This window comes from Protomyctophum parallelum, assembly GCF_964188405.1.
Source record: "Protomyctophum parallelum genome assembly, chromosome: 3".
Taxonomy (NCBI): Eukaryota; Metazoa; Chordata; class Actinopteri; order Myctophiformes; family Myctophidae; genus Protomyctophum; species Protomyctophum parallelum.
The window spans coordinates 42714832-42736071 of NC_139698.1; the positions used below are offsets into that span (position 1 = coordinate 42714832).

At 42.5% G+C, this 21240-nt stretch overlaps 1 protein-coding gene across 2 annotated transcripts in view; it reads right to left on the reverse strand.

The window, feature by feature from the left end:
* sema6cb (semaphorin 6Cb) overlaps positions 1-21240 on the reverse strand; it is a 142468-nt gene that overhangs the window by 44164 nt on the left and 77064 nt on the right. For both annotated transcript variants that reach the window (XM_083761901.1, XM_083761900.1), the window contains exons 4-6: positions 4852-5051; positions 3147-3261; positions 1749-1806 (exon numbers count right to left, since the gene is read on the reverse strand). In XM_083761901.1, the coding sequence (XP_083618027.1) occupies positions 1749-1806; positions 3147-3261; positions 4852-4993 (315 nt within the window). In that variant the 5' untranslated portion in view covers positions 4994-5051. The remainder of the gene's footprint in view (positions 1-1748; positions 1807-3146; positions 3262-4851; positions 5052-21240) is intronic.

Genomic DNA, 21240 nt, shown 5'->3' on the forward strand with positions numbered 1-21240 from the left:
GTCTCATGCTGCCATTTGCTATATATACCCTCAAAAACGCCTATCACAGTTATGGTTTCCAATTGTTTGGGTAAAATAATATGATAAAATGGCCCATTGAGCTGAGCTGACTGTCCAAATCGATTTTGCATATTAACATCCCAGGCTTCCACTTGGAAAAATACGGTATACAAACATCGGCATCGGTGACTATCGGCTAGATTGTTTTTTTAACCAAGAATTTCCACATCGGTGCACCCCTACTTAGAAAGTTTGCATCATAAAAAAGAAAAGTTTAGACAATCTTTGTTTTGAATCCAGCTCTCTTGATTTCTTTCCACCAAGGTCAAGTCAGCTTAAATACGAATCTTTGTCTTATTTAGAAGTAAACTGAGAGTGTACAGCAGGGGTTGGCAGCATTTTCCTTTTCTTCAGAGGACCATATTGACTTTGATAAAGTGAAAAAAAGGCCACACACTGGACAATTGAATGGAAACTTGAAGCATGTGCTGATTGACTGACTGGTTAAAACTGCATGAATTTGGTAGACATGATAAGATTTATTTACCAGGTCAGAATGTCTGTGTCCTTGCTTCACAACACAATCTTCTGTTATGATTTTAAAAATTCAGCTGTACAGTTTGGTGTACTCTGGGGCTATAATGAAAAGATGACTTTATACCTTACATGGGATGGAATAAACCCTCTACTCCAACACCAAATGCTACCTCACTTACCCATATACACATTTGTCATTGCTACGGGTACAGGCTTCAGTTTAGACATACTATTGGTCCGACTGTCATTAGACCGACAACCTACCTCAAACCCTAACCTAACCCAAACCATTGGTCCGACTGTCATTAGACCGACAACCAACCTCAAACCCTAACCTAACCCAAACCGCAAACACGGAAGCAGCGCATGTCCGACCGCATGTCCGACTGTTGTTTCCGCATGTCGGTCCATAGGTGTGTCTAATCTGCATGTGCATCCCGCTACATCGCACATACGCTCGAAGGACGCTTTTTTCTAGCAGCATTAATTGGAATCGAGTTAAGTCATGTATGCTTCAAAACCATTAACATAATGCTTTTATACATGATGCTTTTTACATACCTTTTATAATTGATTCAATTAAAGCAGTGGTTCTCAATCTTTTTCATGTAAAAGGACCCCCAGATTCATACGTTTTAGGCTACGGACCACCATTTGAAAGCAAATTGTGCCATGAGAAGAATCATTAGTCATTAATTCTACAATTGTCTATGCTGTAGGTGGATTGATAACAGACAGTGGCGAGAGTGAATTTGTGAAACCTTAAACATCGTCATTAGTTTAATTTCTACTCAGTGAAATAGTAGTGAAATTAAACAGTTTGATTCATTTCGCTGGAGACTCCCTGGGACCCCCAGGGACCCACTTTGAGAACCCCTGAATTAAAGTGTTAATCAAATGCTATTTTCCCTTTGTTCATTCATAAGGCAATGGGTGTGATAAAAAACGAATTATGGCCTCATTATCCAACGGTCCTCAACTATGACTCTCAGTCTCAGATACTGATTTCATTTTCCTCACTCAGTAATTTGTGGACGTGGAGAAAATCTGATCGTATTTAGAGACCAACAGAAAATTACTTTTTTCTATTCAATTAAAGAGAAGCATGCTATTTATTCAAAGATCGGAACAAATTAAGTAACAAATAAACAAATAAAAGTACCTTTACCCCAAGTGTTTTGTAGGGCATGCCACATGGTCCTTTGGCTTACCTGTTGTGGGGTGATTTGCTCAGAAGACGTGGCAAGATTGATGGCAAAGACATGGTCCCTGGAAGAGATGAAAAGTCAAGACAGCATTACAAAAGGTCCCCTTGGAGTCCAGCAGTGAGACTTTTGAACCCAACCCTCCAAAGAGCAGTGACTCAACCAAAATATCCTTTCTAATGCATTCTGTGTTGGGGTAATACTATATAGTAATATATAAAACATCATTGGTTATATTGGAACACAGTATGTCAAAGTAACACATTACTTTCAGAAACTGCAAACTAATGAGTGACAAAGCAATTTGTCTAACAGATGCTCATTTAGACTTTTCAAAAACGATACCCTGCACCAATGTGCTGCAGCTTCTGGGTAATTTGTGTTTCACCATGATAGCTAAAAGACATTTTTTATACGAATAGCATTGTGGCTTTCTTTTCAATTCCATTCAGTCTCCCCTCCTACACTTATGTCAAGTCCTTTTCCACTTCATTTGATGTTGTAACACAAGAATAATGCAAAAGTATTAACGCATTACTTGGTGATTATTTTAATGCAAAGTATGCCATATTTATAAATATTACAAATAGTACAATATTACAAAAGAAACTTACTTCCCAAACAACATAGTTCATAAAATTGTTTTGTTTTTAACATTATCAAATTGAATCAGCAAGCAGTTTGACTCACACAACCACATAACCATGACTGGTTTTCAGCAAGAGTTTAAAACTGTCCCAGAAAAAAAAAAAAAATCACGAAAAGTTTTCCTTGCATTGATGTAATATACATTAGTCTGCACAGTGAACTTAGCACTTTGCATCTGTGGAAAATATGAAGTCCACTTAGATGCATTAAGAATATCCATACCTTTTTGGACACTGTTCTTGGCTGCTAGAGTGTTGCAGTTTGGCCCAGGACCAAAATTGGAACATAATGTATTTTGCACAATGAAATGGGAAGTAGAGGTGAGACCTCAAACTTTTTAGATAATTAACCTATGGCAACGTGATTGCAAGAAGAGCTAAATGCAATCAGGCTGAGATGATATTGAAGAATGTTGTCAAGATGCTGCCAATACCGCCTTTACATCAGCAGTGTGGGTGGGAAGGGAACTGAAGGACTTGGTGCACTTGGAAATGACTCAAAGACTATTGTAAGTGAGTGCAGGTGTGATCACTGCTGCTTAGAATAGGAATAAATATAGTTGGTGGGATACCATAAATTAGTACACTGGAGAATGAATCTACGATGAGAGGTGTCCTTCATCAAACTACCGTCACCCACCCCCTAACTAGCAAGGCATGATTATACACAGGTTCTCTCCCTGGTTATAGGATAGATGGTGTACATCTGGCCTTGTTTATAGGGAACCGGTTAAGAGGATAATGGCTGGTCACTGACCTGGCAGCAATGTAGAGCATATGGTTAATCCGCAGCATCCTCTGGAAATCCAAGCCTAGGCGGACCGTGTCATTGTCTGACATTAGTCCCTGGAAACCGGGATAAAGGTAGGAGTCTGTGCAGGAGGGAAGATGGGCAGAAGTAAAGAAAGCTTTTAAGACACACTTGGGATATTAGAAACGTCTGACTAATGACCCTCTGCTAACAACCTTTGACATATTGGCTCAACGGGGCACATGCATACGCTTAGTCCTTTTCATCGACTGCAAAAAGGTTCAACTATGAGCTAATGCTGCCACCTAGCATGGCAATAAAAGTTAAAATCAGCTTTGTCCTTTTTTTCTTCTTCCATCATTCTTGTATCTGTATTCTGTAACATAATTTTCAACACGCCTCAAACTGCAAATGCAAACGGGAGGACAGACGGTAAGCATTTTCAGCAAACATGACCCACATGCTCCATTTAGGTCTGCTGCTCCAATCAGTATCAAATCAGCATTCTCATTACCAACATGGAGCTACTGTACATCAGTGTGCTCTCCCACACTCTCCCTTTGTTCCAGGCCATATTACGCTCAGGTTCAGGCTACTTAAGCCTGAATGGCTGGTATAACTACCCTCCAGCCTCTCATCTCACTTAGGCTACCACTGCTGAATTTGCAAACTCAGCAAAAGTATGTCTTGGTGTGAAATTACTATTTCTGAAGGGGCCTTAATTTTCTCTAACCACTCTCCTTTAATCGACTGTTTAAACATTTAAAGAGCTAATGGCGGAGCAATGGACCTCACTGTGGTGGGAGGATCCACCTGCCTATTGGCCCCGCCCGACTATCATTCCCTCTGAAAACAAGGACTTTTAATTAATTCTCAGCTCTTATTACACTTCCTTCAAATCCAGCAACAACTTTCTCTCCGGTACAATGTGCATCCTATGGTTTGTAGCCGCGGATAAGCAATAAGTGTCGTAATGAGAGACTGCCCTGGGAGCCTGCATCCTCTCAGAAAAGGGTGCAAAGGGGAGAAAGGAGGCATGGTAGCTGAGGCTTTGGGCTCGTTTGCAATATATTACTGCATTAACATACGTAATGGACGTCTTCCAGAGTTGTGAGGGCCTTCTGACACGCCGTCACCCGCTCTAACCCGGAATGACAAATGGTTCTCATTACACCTGGGATGGAGCTCCACATATAGGACTATTAGCGTGGCTATTTCTGCTAATGGCTGTGTTACTCTCTTCCAGATAGATCAATTACAGTGTGCAGGTCTTGGTCTTAGCCATCTCTTAAATCAATTATGGAAAAGCACATTTACCAGCCACAACCTGCTCTGCAGACGGTTCCATTGATGGGCTCCTTGGGTGGTCCAATGAAATGGTGCGATGAGGTCAATAAACCTACCCAGTCAAAACATTTGCATTTAAACTTTGCACTAGACTTTGAACCTGGTAATATTTCACCCAGCCATCTACAATGACAGCATGCCCCCTTGGAGGGAAATAATTCATGCTCTGTCGCACAGCGGTGTCACGCACCGTGCAAATAGCAGACCTACAAGCTTGCGGATGCAAAGCATTTTGAGCTTGTAGGTCTGCTATTCTCTGCGTGTGACGTACTGTAGTACTATGAAATCGGGTTTAACCTTTACTTCACATCAGCTACTTCTGCATGAGGGATAACCATGGCAACGCAACAGAGCAGGGACTTACGCTCTCTTCCCACGACGCTGATTGGCTCCAGGTCCTGTGGAAAGGGAGTGGCTCCTGAGGACAGATGTGGCAAGATGGCAGCGAGGGTGACAGCCAGGAGCGCTGGCAGCAGGGGACGTGGCGACCCGAGGACCAGCCTCATGTTGACATCTGACAGGACCTCACCAGAAACACATGGCCGACAGCAGATACACCTCCGCCTAGAGGACATGAGACACACAGCAAACCAATAAATTAACATAGTCCTTGCATTGCTATGAATTAATACCATTGTCTAGCAGCCACCGCTCCCCCCAGCAGCATTTTAACATTAGGCTGAAACGTGAATACGCCATTTAATCACAGAGAGAAATTTACATATAATAATTAGGTGACTGAGTTATGGCTGCAGCAACTTTAAGGCTGGCAGCTAAGCTCTTATTAGCATGCAACACCTTATGCCATTGCGGTGGTTTTGATTGAGTTAGCTGAACCGGCTAGATGGGAGACTGTAGACAGACATACATATATATATATATATATATGACATACACACGTGTGTATACGTATATAATGTATACAGTGTGTGTGCACTCGCACGCACACACACAGACACACACACACACACACACACACACACACACACACATATATATTGATACAGTAAATGAGATTTAGAGAGAGAAGTAAAATATCAGAAGAGATAGGCAGAGAGGGAGAGCAAGACTGTGTGAGAGATCGATGTCTAAGTGAGAAATGATACAGCGTGCGTATGTATTTGAGCATGTGAGCGTACGTGTATGTTAGGGGAAGATGGGGGCTGGTAACAACAGAGAAGAGGCAACCCACAAGTGTCCTGGCCACCAGGACAACAACTGGCTCATGTCCTACAGCCTCTAGTCATTCACAGGTGACTTAGCACAATTAAACTGTTGCCTCTGAGGGGAACACCATGACATCTGGCCCTACACCATTCTCCAGTGACTTGTGTTAACAGAAAGTCAACTAACTAACGGTCTGTTGGCTGCTGCTGCACACACACACACACACACACACACACACACACACACACACACACACACACACACACACACACACACACACACACACACACACACACACACACACACACACACACCATTTATAGAGCACATGCTTTAGAGGAAAAATACACAAATAAGAGCGCAAGAAACAAACCACACACACACCTTACTATCATTACTTTATTGCCGTTTTTACGATTAGTGAATAATGGGATGAAACAATAAAAATATTGAATCTCAAGATAAGTCTTAATTATGTCATTGAAACTCATGGCGAGCGTTGTGTCTGAAATTGTCTAGATAACGTATGCTAATGTTCACATCTGCTGGGTATCTGAGGAAAGAGACAGGAACAGATGGATGGCACAGCGATTTGTTAAAGCCAACTCTAAAAACACGCTGACCTGTGACCACGACGCCAACTCAGTAAGAGCAGTAAGTCCTCAGAGGCATTCTTACAAGCCACATCGAATTTATGTAGCCTACTGTGTCACCTGGCAATGGGACTTGGGCCACATGGTTTTAAGTGGGAGCAGAAAACAAAGTCAACAGAGATATGAACCGTCATCAATATTGATAACAGTTTGCCTCATTTAGATTCAGGAGAGACGAGTGCATTTAGCGATGAGGTCAGGCGATGATCACAGTGCCATAAATCGAGGGGAGTGGATGATGTCTGCTTGTGTTTACTTCATGAATTACAACCGCCAGTGTGTAATTCTGGCAATATAGGGCAATATACGAGGACAATATTGGGTACCCAATGGATTAGGTCATTAGGCTAAATTGTTTTTTTTACACAAAGGTGGTCTGTCTTCGTGGCTTTCTTCCAAACAGCAGATTTGCCAATAACTACTCCTGCCTACACTTGGATTAACTCAATTTATATTATGATGAATCTTTGATAAAACTCTGAGGGCTGTCAAAGCACTCAAGGAAAGAGCAAGGGCCAAATCATCTCCTAATTTAGATTATACCTTACCAATCAGATTATGCAAACTAAAACAAAATGACATTGTCTCAATGATCATGCACAACTAGCACTATTCCAAAGATATTATACAATACACATACTGTACAGTACATACGAAAACAAGTCACTTTACACTCAAACACGCCATGGGCCCCAGCCACTGGCGTAGTGGTCCGGGCACCTAAGCTGCAAATGCAGGGTTCAACATTTTCTGCGCGTCACTCCCCATCTCAGACTACAGTCGTATCAATCAAAGGCATAAATGTGCGTTCAGACTTGGATGGTTAGAGCGGCACGATTACATACAAAGCATGTGCAAAGACGAGAAGTTCTGAGACCTGGCGCGGCACAAATGGGGCGAACCGAGCGAATATACAGTATATATTCATTAAAAAAAACAAATGTATAAAAATAAAAAGAACGCCACACACAGTGTAACTAACATGGAGGATTTTGCTGTGTAGAAGCTAGGATTACTCTGAATTGTGTGAAAGAAAACAGAGATCATTGACATGCACAGGGTATAACTATGTAGCCAAAGGAATGTGGCCAGGAGAATGTTGGGATGACTCATGCCCAACAATACAACCATAATATGAAGAACAGCTTATGCAAGATTTGCCATATGCACTGAAATACCAGCCTATATTTCCACAACAAGCAAAAGCACTGGGTGCATGACACCTTCTTGACATGATTATCTGTACACTGAGCTTCTTTGTTGTGCACTTACAATAGCAGATCTACAAGCTCACAACACGTCATGCTGCAACACATTATGAGTTTGTAGATCGCCAATTTTCCACACATGACACTGGTGCACAACTAAATATAAATCAAGCCTCTCAGCATGAGACGACTATGCTATGAACTGCACAATGTAATCCAGTTGGGTGGAAGCTGCAGTAATATTATGTAAACTAGCATATCCTTCTTGGACTGATTCATACAGAACATGCCGTTATGGATTTGGCAGTAAGATGAGTGGCTGAGATGGTGATCTATGTATTTGGCCAAATGTTGTATCAAAACATTTAGGAATGTAAAACTATTGTCAAAGCGGTAAAACACTGTTATGAAAATACTAGCATACCCTGAAAACAAAGGCATTTAGAGGCATATTTGATTTGATACAAATAATGCAGAAGGATGAAAACAATGTTGAATCTAAAAAGAGCATGAAATCTGAATAGTGCAGCTATTCAGAAAAGTGATGAATACCTTAAAATCCAATCCCTTTGGACAGCGAGCTGCCTATAGTAGAGCTGTCTAGACAGAGGAAAGCCGCCTAGAAGAGTATATTTGTATGTACCGTCTGTCTGTCTGTGTCTGTCTCCCAGGTTGTTTTGCGTCTGTCCATGGCCAACATAAAAAACCACTACAACAAACATCACTACGATATATCGTGATATTGATTAGCTAGTACTAGTAGGCTACCCAATGTACCCATTGTTGTGGACAAGCTGCAAAGTTGATCATTATCGAGGGCCCAATATCGCCACATATCTTATTGTGAGGTACCCATATCATCCCACCCCTATTGTGCATGCTATGAGTAGGCAAAGAAGCAAGAATGTTTCACATTTTGTGAATATTTCTTCATTTTTCTATACAATATGAGGTCCACCGCCCGGCCGATCCACCAAACCCATGATCATCCTTTTCACAAATTCGTCATTTATTTTTGTGTCAATTTGATGCATGCATACCTAAACCTTGCTATCCACAGGAGTTACTGCAGTGCACAGGCCATCCCGTTATTAGACACACACCATCTTTTTTTTATCCAAACTCTCAGGAGGTCTTTGCCCTTGCCAGGCCATAACTGTAAATAAGAATTTGTTTTTAATTGGTAAAATGAAGGACGACGACGACGAAGAAAATAGTGGGTGTAAAGGGAATTCACAGGTATACTGCCCTCTAGGTAGACCGGCATACTGTATGTGTTTGTTATTACAGTAAAATAATAATAATAAAATAAAACTGGATGGTATGAGTCCAGGAGACATTCATACAGTACATGGTACAGTAGTTGATTAAATCTACAAAATATATAATTATTGACTGATTAAATACAGATAATTGGAACATAAATTGTATCTCTCATCCACTCTTTTAACCCAGTTTCCTGATGTTCGAGAAAAAGGTTGTACAATGTATTTTTTCTTATATTTATGGTAATATCTCTATGAATTCCTACAAAACAAACTTCACATCTCAAAGACATGTTAGAACAGAGTTAAAACAGCAGATCTCTTATAGACATTACTAACACAAACATTGGTCAACTTCTAAGCAAGATATATTTTGTATCTATTTATTATTATTTATAAAAAAAATTGCTCCATGTTTCTTGTCTCTGCATCAGGGAAGAGTGTGTGGACGGGTGGGAAATGTGGGGTATCTATGTATTATCCTTGTACACAAATGTATACATATGAACCCCACACGGGAGGGAAAAAAACAAAAACAAATACAATAAACAGTGTTAAAACAGCACAATATAGAAGGTCCTGGCTTCGATTCCCGCTCGGGACGCTGTGGGTGCTGGCGGCGTGTTTCCTCCTCCGCGTCATCAGTGCCCATACCCGAAGGCAGGGTTGGCGAAAGGGCCTTTCTGTGTGGAGTTTGCATGTTCTCCCCGTGTCCCCTAGGGTAGGTACCCTCACAAAAAACATGCAGTAATCCTGGTCACTAAACTGCCTCCCCCTGGCCAGCCGGGGCGCCTGATGGAGGGGAAAGGAACTGGTTGGAATAACGTGTTCCTTCCACGCGCTACGTCCAACCAGGGAAACTTCCCCCCTGTCAGGTGTAAAGGAGCAACTTGGACATTCAGGCATGAAGGAAGCATGAGTTCAAGTCCGTTGCTCTCCCCTTGTCCCCCATATATGGGGACTAGGTTGGTGGAGGGTGTGTAGAGCCCAGGATCACATTAGATGATTGACACAGGGGTGAAAAATGGGTTACAAAATCGTGGGATAAAAAATATATTATAAAGAAAAACAGCACAATATACTTTTTGCATAAACATGCCAGTGGGGCTATACACAAAATATATATTTTTTAAATTGTTTATCCATTAAACATGTACCAGATGTCATTTTCTTACCATTGTATCTTCTTTTTCTTTATACACACACGCGCGCGCACACACCTCACTCACAGTGCTCTCAGCACTTGTCTCATTTGCTCCACTTTAGAATTGTTTGCCAGAGTTGTCATGGAGTTACATTTTTCTGGTTTCTCCAGTGTTAGTTTGCAAACAAATCTCAAGTGCACAGTTTTTTTCTGTGTGCCAGTTTAGTCGTTATGCCAATTCCCGAATCTCTCTCTCTGTCACACACACGCACGCACGCAGAGTGCAGAGTGCAGACAACAGCCTATTCCTCACAGTTCAACACCCAACAGTGACCTGGCTCTCACTGCCTGGCTTCCCTCCCGTGAACACAGCCAATTGTGCTCGTATAGACGCTCAGCCAGGCCGGAGATGCCAGAGAATTCAAACCCCAGTCTTCATGGTGGTGGGCAGGAACTTTGCACCTGCGCCAACCAAGTTTTGATTGACAAATCTGAGTGACTGGACAATGTATCGACAGAAAGGCTGCGTCACAGACCTAGTGGTATGATGATTATGCAGATTGTCTTTTTGAGGGGCGCTAGCCCCTCCTATGCCCAGCTTTGTGTGTCCCCCATAGCGATGATTTATTTAATTGACTGAGCAATGTGTGTACCCCACTACCCCATAGCGATGACTTGATTGGTTGAGCACGGAATGTGATGTATGATGATCATAAAGCCAGCTTTCTGGGTGTATCACGGTTTTGAGGTTAAAAAGTGAGGACGCCAAATTGATTGGGCGGAATGTGATGATGTATGATAATGTATGATGATAAGAGCACTCCTCACTTCACACAAGTATGATTTGTAATGTATATTTGGACAGGCTGACGGACTGACAACCAGCAATAGGGAATACGCCACCGTTTATCCCTTTGCAGGCTCTAGTTTTGAGTTTTAGGTTTTATCATTTTGTTTTTAATGAACTGGACTTGTTAAGCCATCTGGGAGGTGCTGGCAGTTGGACGTCTTTGGAGAGCAACGGATTCTAGCCCCTGGGGTAGTCAATTGATTATCCGACATTCACTTGGATTAGCCAACAGTGCCGGCTCTGTGGTTTGATAAGACAACCCCAACCCACCCCCCCCCCCCCTCCACCATGTTCATCTCTCTCACACACACACACACACACACACACACACACACACACACACACACACACACACACACACGCACACACACACGCACACACACACACACACACGCACACACACACCCTGAAGGCCTTTCACAGAGCTATGTAAAAAGGAGAATGATGAGAAAATCATGGACTTTATAAAGTGGCGTGGATAAGACGAACAGGGTATCATCTTTAAAAAGCATTATACATTTTAATTCAAAAATGAACTCTCCCTAGTCAAATGTATGTCCTACTCATCCATTTGGCCAAGCACAGTTCTATTAAAAGACAAGTTACAATTCAAATACTAAATGCCAATTTTATCCTTAAAGGGGAATTTCTCCCTAAACCTTTTATTACAAAAGTAAGTTGATAACTATGTATATTGACCAAAAAAAAAAAAAATGATATAGGGGAGCTGGGGCTGGAGAGGGGGCTGGGGCTGGGGGGGTCTAACGCTAGAACTCCAATTCAATCGCGCAATTGTTTTTTGTTCACATCTGTTCTAGATGATGTGACAGCAACACTCCATGCATTGTTGACACTGCACTCTTCCTGGTCTACGTGAGCTGATGTTAGACCCCCACAGCCCCAGCCCCCTCTCCAGCCCCAGCTCCCCTATATCTTTATTATTTTTGGTCAATATACATAATTATACTTACTTTTGTAAAAAAAGGTTTAGGGAGAAATTCCCCTTTAATGAACTGCTTCACACTGTATGTACCTGTCCACCCTGGGGAGATCTGTTACACACAACTACACAGAAGTATTATTGTCCTAATGCTGAATGATATTCTCCGACCTCACCCAGTGCTTCAAGGTACATGAGTTCCGTCAAAACAGACACCTATACATTGCCTTTCTCAATCTCAAGGCAGCCTTTGACACCATGGACCACGACTCCCTCTGGAAGATCCTCACTATCCTTGGAGCCCCACTCTCCTTCAAAAGCTCTACAGTGATGCTGAAAGCTGCGTGCGTGTAGACGGCAAGAACTCCACCTGGTTGAGTGAGACAGGGGTGCGTAGCTGCCCCAGACCTCTTTAACTTCATCATCGACCATCTGATGGAACAGATCTGTGCACGTGTCCCCTCACAGATCTGGAATATGCAGATGACACCACACTATTCTGCTCCACCTCAGATCAGTTAAAGGAAGCCTTGGAAATATACCAAGAGGAAGCCAACAAACTTGGTCTAAAGGTCAGCTGGCCAAAAACTCGGAGGCGTTGTCCCCACTCCGTTGCAGATCAGTGGAGAGGAAGTTGAGTTTGTGACTTCCTAACCTACCTAGGATCCATCAACAATGGCAATATAATAACCGAAATAAACCGGAGACGTGCCCTGGCAGCCAGCACCATGAAAACACTCTGGAAGCCACTGTGGAGACACCACCCCATATCTAGAGATACCAAACTAAGGATTTACAACACCTCAGTCCTCTCCATCCTTCTCTATGGAGCAGAAACCTGGACTCTCGATAAGACCCTGGCTGCCAGAATTGATGGCTTTGACAGTAGAGCTTTGCGAACAATAGAGGGGATAAAAAGGCTCCAACAGCACACTGCGGGAACGCACCCAACAGCCCCCTGCGTCCCAACTGGCAGCACAGCGACGGATGCGCTGGTATGGCCATGCCAAAAGACTCCCCCCTGAACACCCCACTCACGCTATCCTCCACTTTGATCCAAAATCTGCTGGCTGGAAACGCCCTCGTGGAGCACCCCGCACCCGATGGATTGATGCCTTCACCCGGGACTTACACCAACTGGGGTTGTCGCCGACTGAAGCTGAGCCCCTAGCACTGGACCCACCCAAATGGAGAAGATTGGTGAAACTGATTGGCTCTAGTCTACGCATGGCGCCGCCTCTGCCGCCGAGCAAGAGACCTGATGATGACCCAGTGCTTCACTTCTACTCATTGTTTCTCCTAGCTAGGGAATATACAGTACTATGCCATGGCTCGCTCCCATGAACCACTCAAAACTGTCCTACAACTACGTAGTTGTTTTTATAGCTTGCCTTGCTTTTATAGGATTATTGTGTTCAGCACTTATGTTCAGCACATTGTAGGTTTACTCCTTGTTTTGAAACATGCTATAGAAAGTATTGTAACAACTGGGAAGCAGAAATACAACTGCCTAGGAAAATATCAAACATATTATGAAGGCAGCTCAAATTGCATTAGCTTAACATCATACATTAATTCCTGATAGTTCTGTTTCACCACACGTTCAAGGAGTTCGGGAATATTATGCAAGTGCTGAGGACTTCTCGTACCAACCCCCCACACAAATCTAGATCTATTCATTGTTGATGGGAAACAACCCCATAATGCTTTACAAAGAGTCCTACTGTATTTTTGAGGCTGGTCTATATCACACCTGACCTCAGACTTTTTTGATTGATTGATTGGAATATTACCTTGTTACACTGGGTTTTTAGGTTGCACAGTTTGATTTGGAGATCACTGTCGAAGCGCTTGCGCTTGGCTAGCTTGGACTTGCATTTAAGAATATACCAATATCTGATTGCTGTCCCAAGCAGTAGTCCCATGAGAAGGCTCACGTGGCTTATAATTAGCTACACGAGAGTTTTACCTTGTTTTCCTGTCATTCCCAACTCTCCTCTCTCTCACAACCTACTCTGCTTGAGGCATTAGACACTGTCCAGTCAGAGATGATATGGGTAAAGAGATTGTACCCAACTCACTGAGATGTCAACAGTTCTTCCTCAAGATGACATCCGTTAAGACATGCCTCTGCAACAATGTTCTCTTTTGCCCAGCAGCAATTTCAACTCTCCACTCCACCCTCTCAGACAGGGGGAAGCTTCTCTAATTAGATTTTCAACGGCTAACTATGCAGATGCCGTCCAGGCAAATTGGAATTGGGATCAAGGAGCATTCGCCAATAACAGCCCCTGCAGGGCTACACGCAGGCAGTTTCCATGGGGAACTTTTCAGACGAATGTTACATGTGGTGCAAACAAGTTCATGCTATTGTAGTTAATGCCTAGTAGCAATTAAGAATGTCTTTGAAAGAACCTACACGAAAATCACCATTGTTCATTGAGGGCAGCAGATCTCAGGCTTTTTGGTTTGACTTTTGTAACTTAGTCTAGAACACTTTGAAGTAACACACAATTGTAGCCAGCATTTCAGCATGTTCTTGAGGTGAAGCTTTGCTTTGATACTGGCTTTTGCTTATTTGCATAACATGAAAGAATATTGAAAAGGATTTGGGTGTTATGTTGTGCATACTGAATCCGTCAAAGGTAAAAGGTTCAACTGAGCAAAAATAAAAGGGTGACATCACTACGGGTAACCAGGCAGCCAATATTGCTGCACAGATGCTCGTGTCAATTTTGGCCAGCAAAATGGCATTTATTAAGTCAGAAATTTGTTTTAGATGAGATTGAATGGCTGCTGAACACAAACATGTCAGAGACACAAATACAAAAGGTTATCTGGGGAGCAGTGGCATAAACAGAGCATTTCCAAAGGGACAACATTTAATTTATTTTTAAAAAGTCCATTAGCATCCAGGGTCGAAGAGGAGTGATGGCTCACTTCTTGCCTTTTTACCAGGAATAGAAAATCAATGGTCCCAGCAGCCCCTAAGTTCTGAGATTAGTGTGTCAAATGGCTAGTGTCAGTTAAAATGCTCTCATTCGTATAGTATCTATGCAGTGAAATTGGGACGATGGTATCGATGGTATGAGAAGTGTCTGTCAGGGGAGGTCAGGACCCTCCCTGCCACTACTGCCACTCAGTGAGCTCCCAGAGGGACACTGCTTTAACCTCAGACGTCAGACAAACTGATGGGCCGTCACACACATCAGAATACGCTGCTCAATTAAGTCTTGTTTATTTCACAAGTCTCACCTGCTCATCTTCACAGGATAGTTTTCAGGGTAAAGCTAATCTGACAGGCAGAGAGAAAACAAAACTTCAGCAAAGTGCTTCAGTTCAGTGCCGATTGCAAACTCAGAAGTAGGATGTAAACGTTTACAATTACATTTGAAACCTGATAATCTACAGTTTTTGTGTACTATAAGCCTTAAGGACCAAAAAACTATAGCTTTGTAGTCAAGATTTCCTGCCACAGTGAGTGAGTTGGCCAGACTTCACATCTATGATAATAGACACTGAGACTGTTGTCCCATCGATCTGGAACACCGCTGAGAGCATCATCCATCGCTTTCACGTCTACTTGGAAAAAGAAAACAAAAACAGCCCAGAAGGCTGTCTGTGGAAGAGAATCAGCCACGCACTAATGGTTTTCTCTTCATTTGTCTGTCTGATGTGAATAATTTAGTTTCATCTTCAGAGAAGCATATAATTCACTGACCATATCGTGGACCCTGTCACCAAATCAGCATACGTCTTCAATCTTACCGGTTCCTCGTCCCGGGGTCACCTAATCATATGGAATGGTTTGAAATATGCAAGAGGGCATCTGGGCTGACCACCGCCTTTCCTCTGGCCCTTTTCCGCTCATACATAAAAGTGAATGTTAACTACGCCGTCTTCTCCCAATCTCCCTATCATCAATAATTCAAAGTGTTATTGAGAAACACTACCTGAACCCCGTATTGACAGAAATTCAAGCACTGTCCAAGGACGTCATAATTGGATACCCCCATTACCCCCCGAGGCTACTGATGTGAAATACAGGGCGAGGAGGGAAAGACTTGTGAGTGTTGTTGTTATAAGATCGTGTGCGAGTTTATTTTAGGCGTGTGTGTTTCTATTTTTACAACTCTATTCTTCAAATCTAGAAGCCTCCAGAACCAAAAGCAGAAGTCATCCAATGTGCAAACTTTACTGACTTGAGAACATTCCTCTGGGTACAGTATGTTTATAGGTGGGCGGGAGAGTGCTTGGATATCCAACCTTGGAGAAATAGGCTGTAAAAAGAATATCAAGCAGACTCTAGAGCATTAGATGGGTTAAAATGATACACACACACACACACACACACACACACACACACACACACACACACACACACACACACACACACACACACACACACACACACACACACACACACACACACACACACACACACACACACACACACACACACACACACACACACACAGTATATAAACAAAGTACTACAATTAATAATCTGACACATGACCCTACCTTAAAACATCAATATTATTATTATTAATAATTAGGGATGCACGATTATGGAATTATGAACGATATCCGATCTACGATTATTTGCAGGGTCATATCTGCCGGTACAGATTGACAGATTCCGATATTATATAGAGGACCACAATGGAAACAAGCCCTATAGGGACTTGTCCCAAAGTGTTAATAAAGTATTCAATAAATTGTACTCTTTTTCCTGAATGAGATAAGCACACAAATTAAATGTAGAATGTAGCCATTGACAGCCACATTATTATTGTGTCATAAGTATCTGTGAAAATAATCTGGATAATATTTAGACCAATCAGATACCTATATGGTATTTTTATGGCAGATTCCTGTTACACTTATTATATTGTGCATCTCTATTAATAGTAATAATAATAATAATCTAATAATACTCTTGTGACCACCTTGCTGGGGAAATACTGTACTTAAGCATGTATAGTATTATAAAATGCACAATGAAACCAGGAGTATACATCAAGGTGTTTCCCTGACATGGTCATGCTGCAGCTTAACCTCAAAATAGCATATCAGTGTTCTCACTGTAGTCTGAGCTAACATGAACACCACAAAGTTAGCTGCAGTTACAGTACACTAAATGTCTGTATGCAGAGGCTGGAATACAATACCCAACTCTGATAGTGTACACCGTCCTCTGCTCTGACAGCAAAACAATGAAGTTGTGAAGGCGAATGAAGGAGAGAGAAATTCTCCTGTCCCACACACTTTGTACTGCAGACTACGGTACTGCCAGAGGCTGTCATCAATCTCACATAACTGCTGAATCCCGACAAGGATGTGAGGAGTGCTGCAAAGCTAGCTAGATGAAGATGATATTCCCCACATTCTTGTTGGAATACATTTTACATGTCTGGATCATATATTTCTAAATTCCGAAGGACCGACTTGTCCCAGAAACTAGATCAATTCAGTTGTGCCGTTACATACTGTGTGAAAAATACCATATTTGTGGTCAGAGTTAAGTGCAGAAGGAAGGGAGAAGAGCAGACAGCGTTGTCAGCGGCTATCATGTAAAAGATGATCACCAGAGGGTGGTTTATATCACCAGGAGGGACTACAGACCTCCTCATCCTCCTATGAGGTAATAGTCCTCTGGTGGGTGATTTGTCTGCCTTCCATTTATGAGATGGGGTGTGTTCGTGTCCGTGTGTGTACAAAAGATGCCCACTAGGGCTTGTGCACATACTGTAGGCCTACTTGCTTGCTGCTGATCTATCTAATCACATAACTCTGATTAGGCACTCAAGATGGGTTTCTGGGGAATTGGCTTGGTTAGCTGCCAATGCCCAAGGCAGCAGCAGGCACCCAAAATAAACCCTGGGCACAGCTAGGAGCACAGTGCCTGGCTGCCTGAAAGCGACACATTAATTAAAGTTCTACACAGCAAAAATGTTACTATTATGTAAAGGACCACACATTGCCACAGTAACAAAATGTCAATTTGAAGTCAATATTATGCTAATAATGCTGTACAAACTCTAAGCCAGTAGTTCTAAACTTTTTTGGATTCTTTACTCCATTTCCCGGATTTCTTAATCCAAGTACCCCTTTACCCCACTACATCATTTTGTTTAGGAAACGGCAATCGAAAAGCACATGTGTTATAAACTACGTTTTTCAGTGATTTGTCATTAAACAACACTACAAATATTTTTCACTTTTTCTCACGTATCTCTGCCCCTAGACCTAGAGGTACACATAACCCCATTTGAGAAATGCTGCTCAAGCTAATAACACAGAAAAGGATTCTGATAATAATTGAAATGCTAATAGCCATTAAACTGATGCTAATAATAATAATAGTTCAAGTTCTCTTGAGAACTTCACGCCACTTCACTTACACCTACAGTACAGTACACGTCACAGCAAGAGACCCACAGTGGCATGGCCAAAATAAGTGACCTTTTCACCTTTGAACAGACATACTGTCTGTTTCTTTTGCAAAAAAAAATATTGATTTGATTGATTTGTTATAATGACCAAAACAAATAAAACTCACTCACTCACAGTCACCAATATAGCGGTAGCCTGGCTAATAAGCCAGACAGAATCAGCCGTTGTGTGATATTAGTCTGGCTTATTAGCCAGGCTAATATAGCGGCACAATAAAGGAGTGAGACCTTTCTATTAACAGAGGCGCTATATGATCTCCATCTCGCCTTTCCTTTCCAGTAAATCGAGAATCGAATCCAGTGGCATGCATTAGCTTGATGTACTGTACTCTTTGCTTTGTATCCTCTTTATGCATCAATTTTGAAGTGGAGACTCCCTCAGTGATATACAGTACTGGAGTACCAGAACTTTGACTTCCTCTTGATGAGAAGACGACAGTGAGTGATGGATCTCAAATTTTACAGTTGTACAACTGCAGGGAGCTTAGAAGTCTTAACTCAAGTCTTAACTTAAGACATCAGACACTCTCCATGATCCCCGCTACTTCGGGCCCACTGACAATCCTTTGTTCATTGATCTAATGGACAGGCACTCCCGTTAGTTGGGTCGTCTTCTCAACAAAAGAGGAGCTTGCAATTCAAACTGTGCCAACAGAGTGCTCCAACGCAAGAGATGAAACACAGGGAGACGGAGTAGCTGAAAACTGATCAAAGGAAGATAAATAGCAGTGAAGATCATTCCACTTGCCTTTTATCCTACGTAAGCAGAGGCAATCAAATACCTGTCACCTAGCAGATCAATCCATGTCACGTTATCCCAACGAGTTTATACAGAACAGAAGGAACACGAAGTCACTGGGGGAACGTGTGTGACAAAATTACATTTGGTGCATCCTCAGTAAAGGCACACACCAAAACCGCAAACTTTGCTTTTATAAATGAATGATTTTTGCAATCTGAGCAGTTGATGCTGATTAAGGGAAATATAAATCAGGGCAAACAGCGAGGCATCTCTCTGGGAGAGTGCCTGGCAGAGATAATGGCATGATCATGCCTATGTGGTTCACTGTTCCTTGGCAGATTAAACGCTTCATCATTGTCTTTCAGGACAAACAGTCACTGCTCGCATAGCATTCATCCAATTATGAAACTGTCCGTGTTCAAACGCGCCATCCATGTGTTAGTGGCATCAGCACACAGTCACACACCGCAGATCTCAGGAGAATAGATGAAAGAGGGAGCAGTGTTATCAGGACGCTCTTTCCCGCAGTAGCCCACAGCAGCGGCTGACCTCGCCGTCATTAGCACCGTCTCATACTGATGACATCATTGAGACATATGTCAAAAGGCCCAAAGGCTTTCAGGCTCCATTTATTTCATATTATAACTAGCTCTCCCTCAGCCAAGGAAAGTCAGTGGCCACGGGCAGGTCATAGAGTAGGAGGCATTATGTTGTTGTTCTTATAAGCTTATGGCTATATCATGTCAGTCTGAAGTAGTATCAAATGCTTGCTGTCTTGTAATTGGCCTTGGGACACGGAACAGAGGCTGGGGGCTAGCCAGTCACCCTTACTGAGAAAGGGGAGGAGGAACGGCGACGTCTCACAGCCCACTGGTCTGGAATCAGCCAGACAATCAATTCCACCACTCAGTTTCAGGCCAGCAGGTTCAACAACTATACACTGATGATCAGAGTGGCAACATCAGATTATCATCACTGTCTGTAATGAGACACACTAGTTTTGTTTATACTGTAACAATAACATTCTGGGACCTATATTCTATAACCTTGTTTGCAATACTTCAATATGGGAGGGGGTTGGTGTGGGGTGGTAGGAGGGTTTGTCACACCAACTAACCCAATAGCTCCAACTCGAATTCTGAGCTCATCACAGCATTGATTCAAGTCTATTTATCCTTCAGACATGCATCTCATCTCAGCAGTAGTAATGCATAGCAATGTCTGAGTGCTGGGTGTGCTTTGTGTGTGTCTAATGTGTTTTGAGCTGTTAATGCATGGCCCAGATCCTGGTGTAGATACTATAGATCCTGAAGCACTTAAGGAGGATAAGCTGTTATCACAGGCTAAATTCTCAACTGTCATTAGGGGCACCAAAGCCTGCTTAGAAGGCCATCTAATTATGGGGGCTCCGGTCATCTTCTCCTAATGTGGTCTTCACATAAAGAACACAGATGATCAAAACATTGCATGAAGGATTTCACACTGTTCAAGCAGCAAATTATAAAAGTACCAGAGGAAGACACACATTTGCCATTGCTTATACGATGGGTTTTCAACCGGTGAGGTATTGCAGGTGGTCATGGAATTCAACATAATATTTAAAAGAAATCAGACCCGTCTGAACTGAGTGGTGCTGTGTGTGTGTGTGTGTGTGTGTGTGTGTGTGTGTGTGTGTGTGTGTGTGTTAGACTGCAGTGACACTTGGTGGTGAAAAAACGCTATTTCTGTGCTCAGACGGATCCAGCCAGCTGTCAGGGACACACATTGCTGGCCAATGGCTGCACCACTCAAAGAAATAAATAAATAATTAGTAAGGTCATCACGAGGTGTGTATTATGGTCAAAAGCTCATACATCTTCCCACACGGTGAAAACAAAACTTTTCATGGGCAGGTCAAAGTGCACATGTACCATTTTCTGTCAATTTCCTGACTCTTACAGTGTTAATTAATATGCTCTGCTTTTCAAGTTCAAGTCTCTGAGCCAGTGGTACATCACCGGCCCACTGCAGATGCAAAGACAATAATGTAGTAGAAGCCAGACCAATCCTCATGAGGGGAGCAAAAATAAAAAATGGATGCCAAGAAAGAAGGAGCAGCTTTGTTGCCTCCAGACTCATCACCACTGGCTTAGATCCTCTTGTTCTCCTCCGCCTACTCTGTTTCATTTGAGCAAGTGGCCATAATAATGAACAACAAAAGGACAAACAGGCCCATCTGTAACAGGGCTAGATTGGCCATAATAATGAACAACAAAAGGACAAACAGGCCCATCTGTAACAGGGCTAGATGGGCCATAATAATGAACAACAAAAGGACAAACAGGCC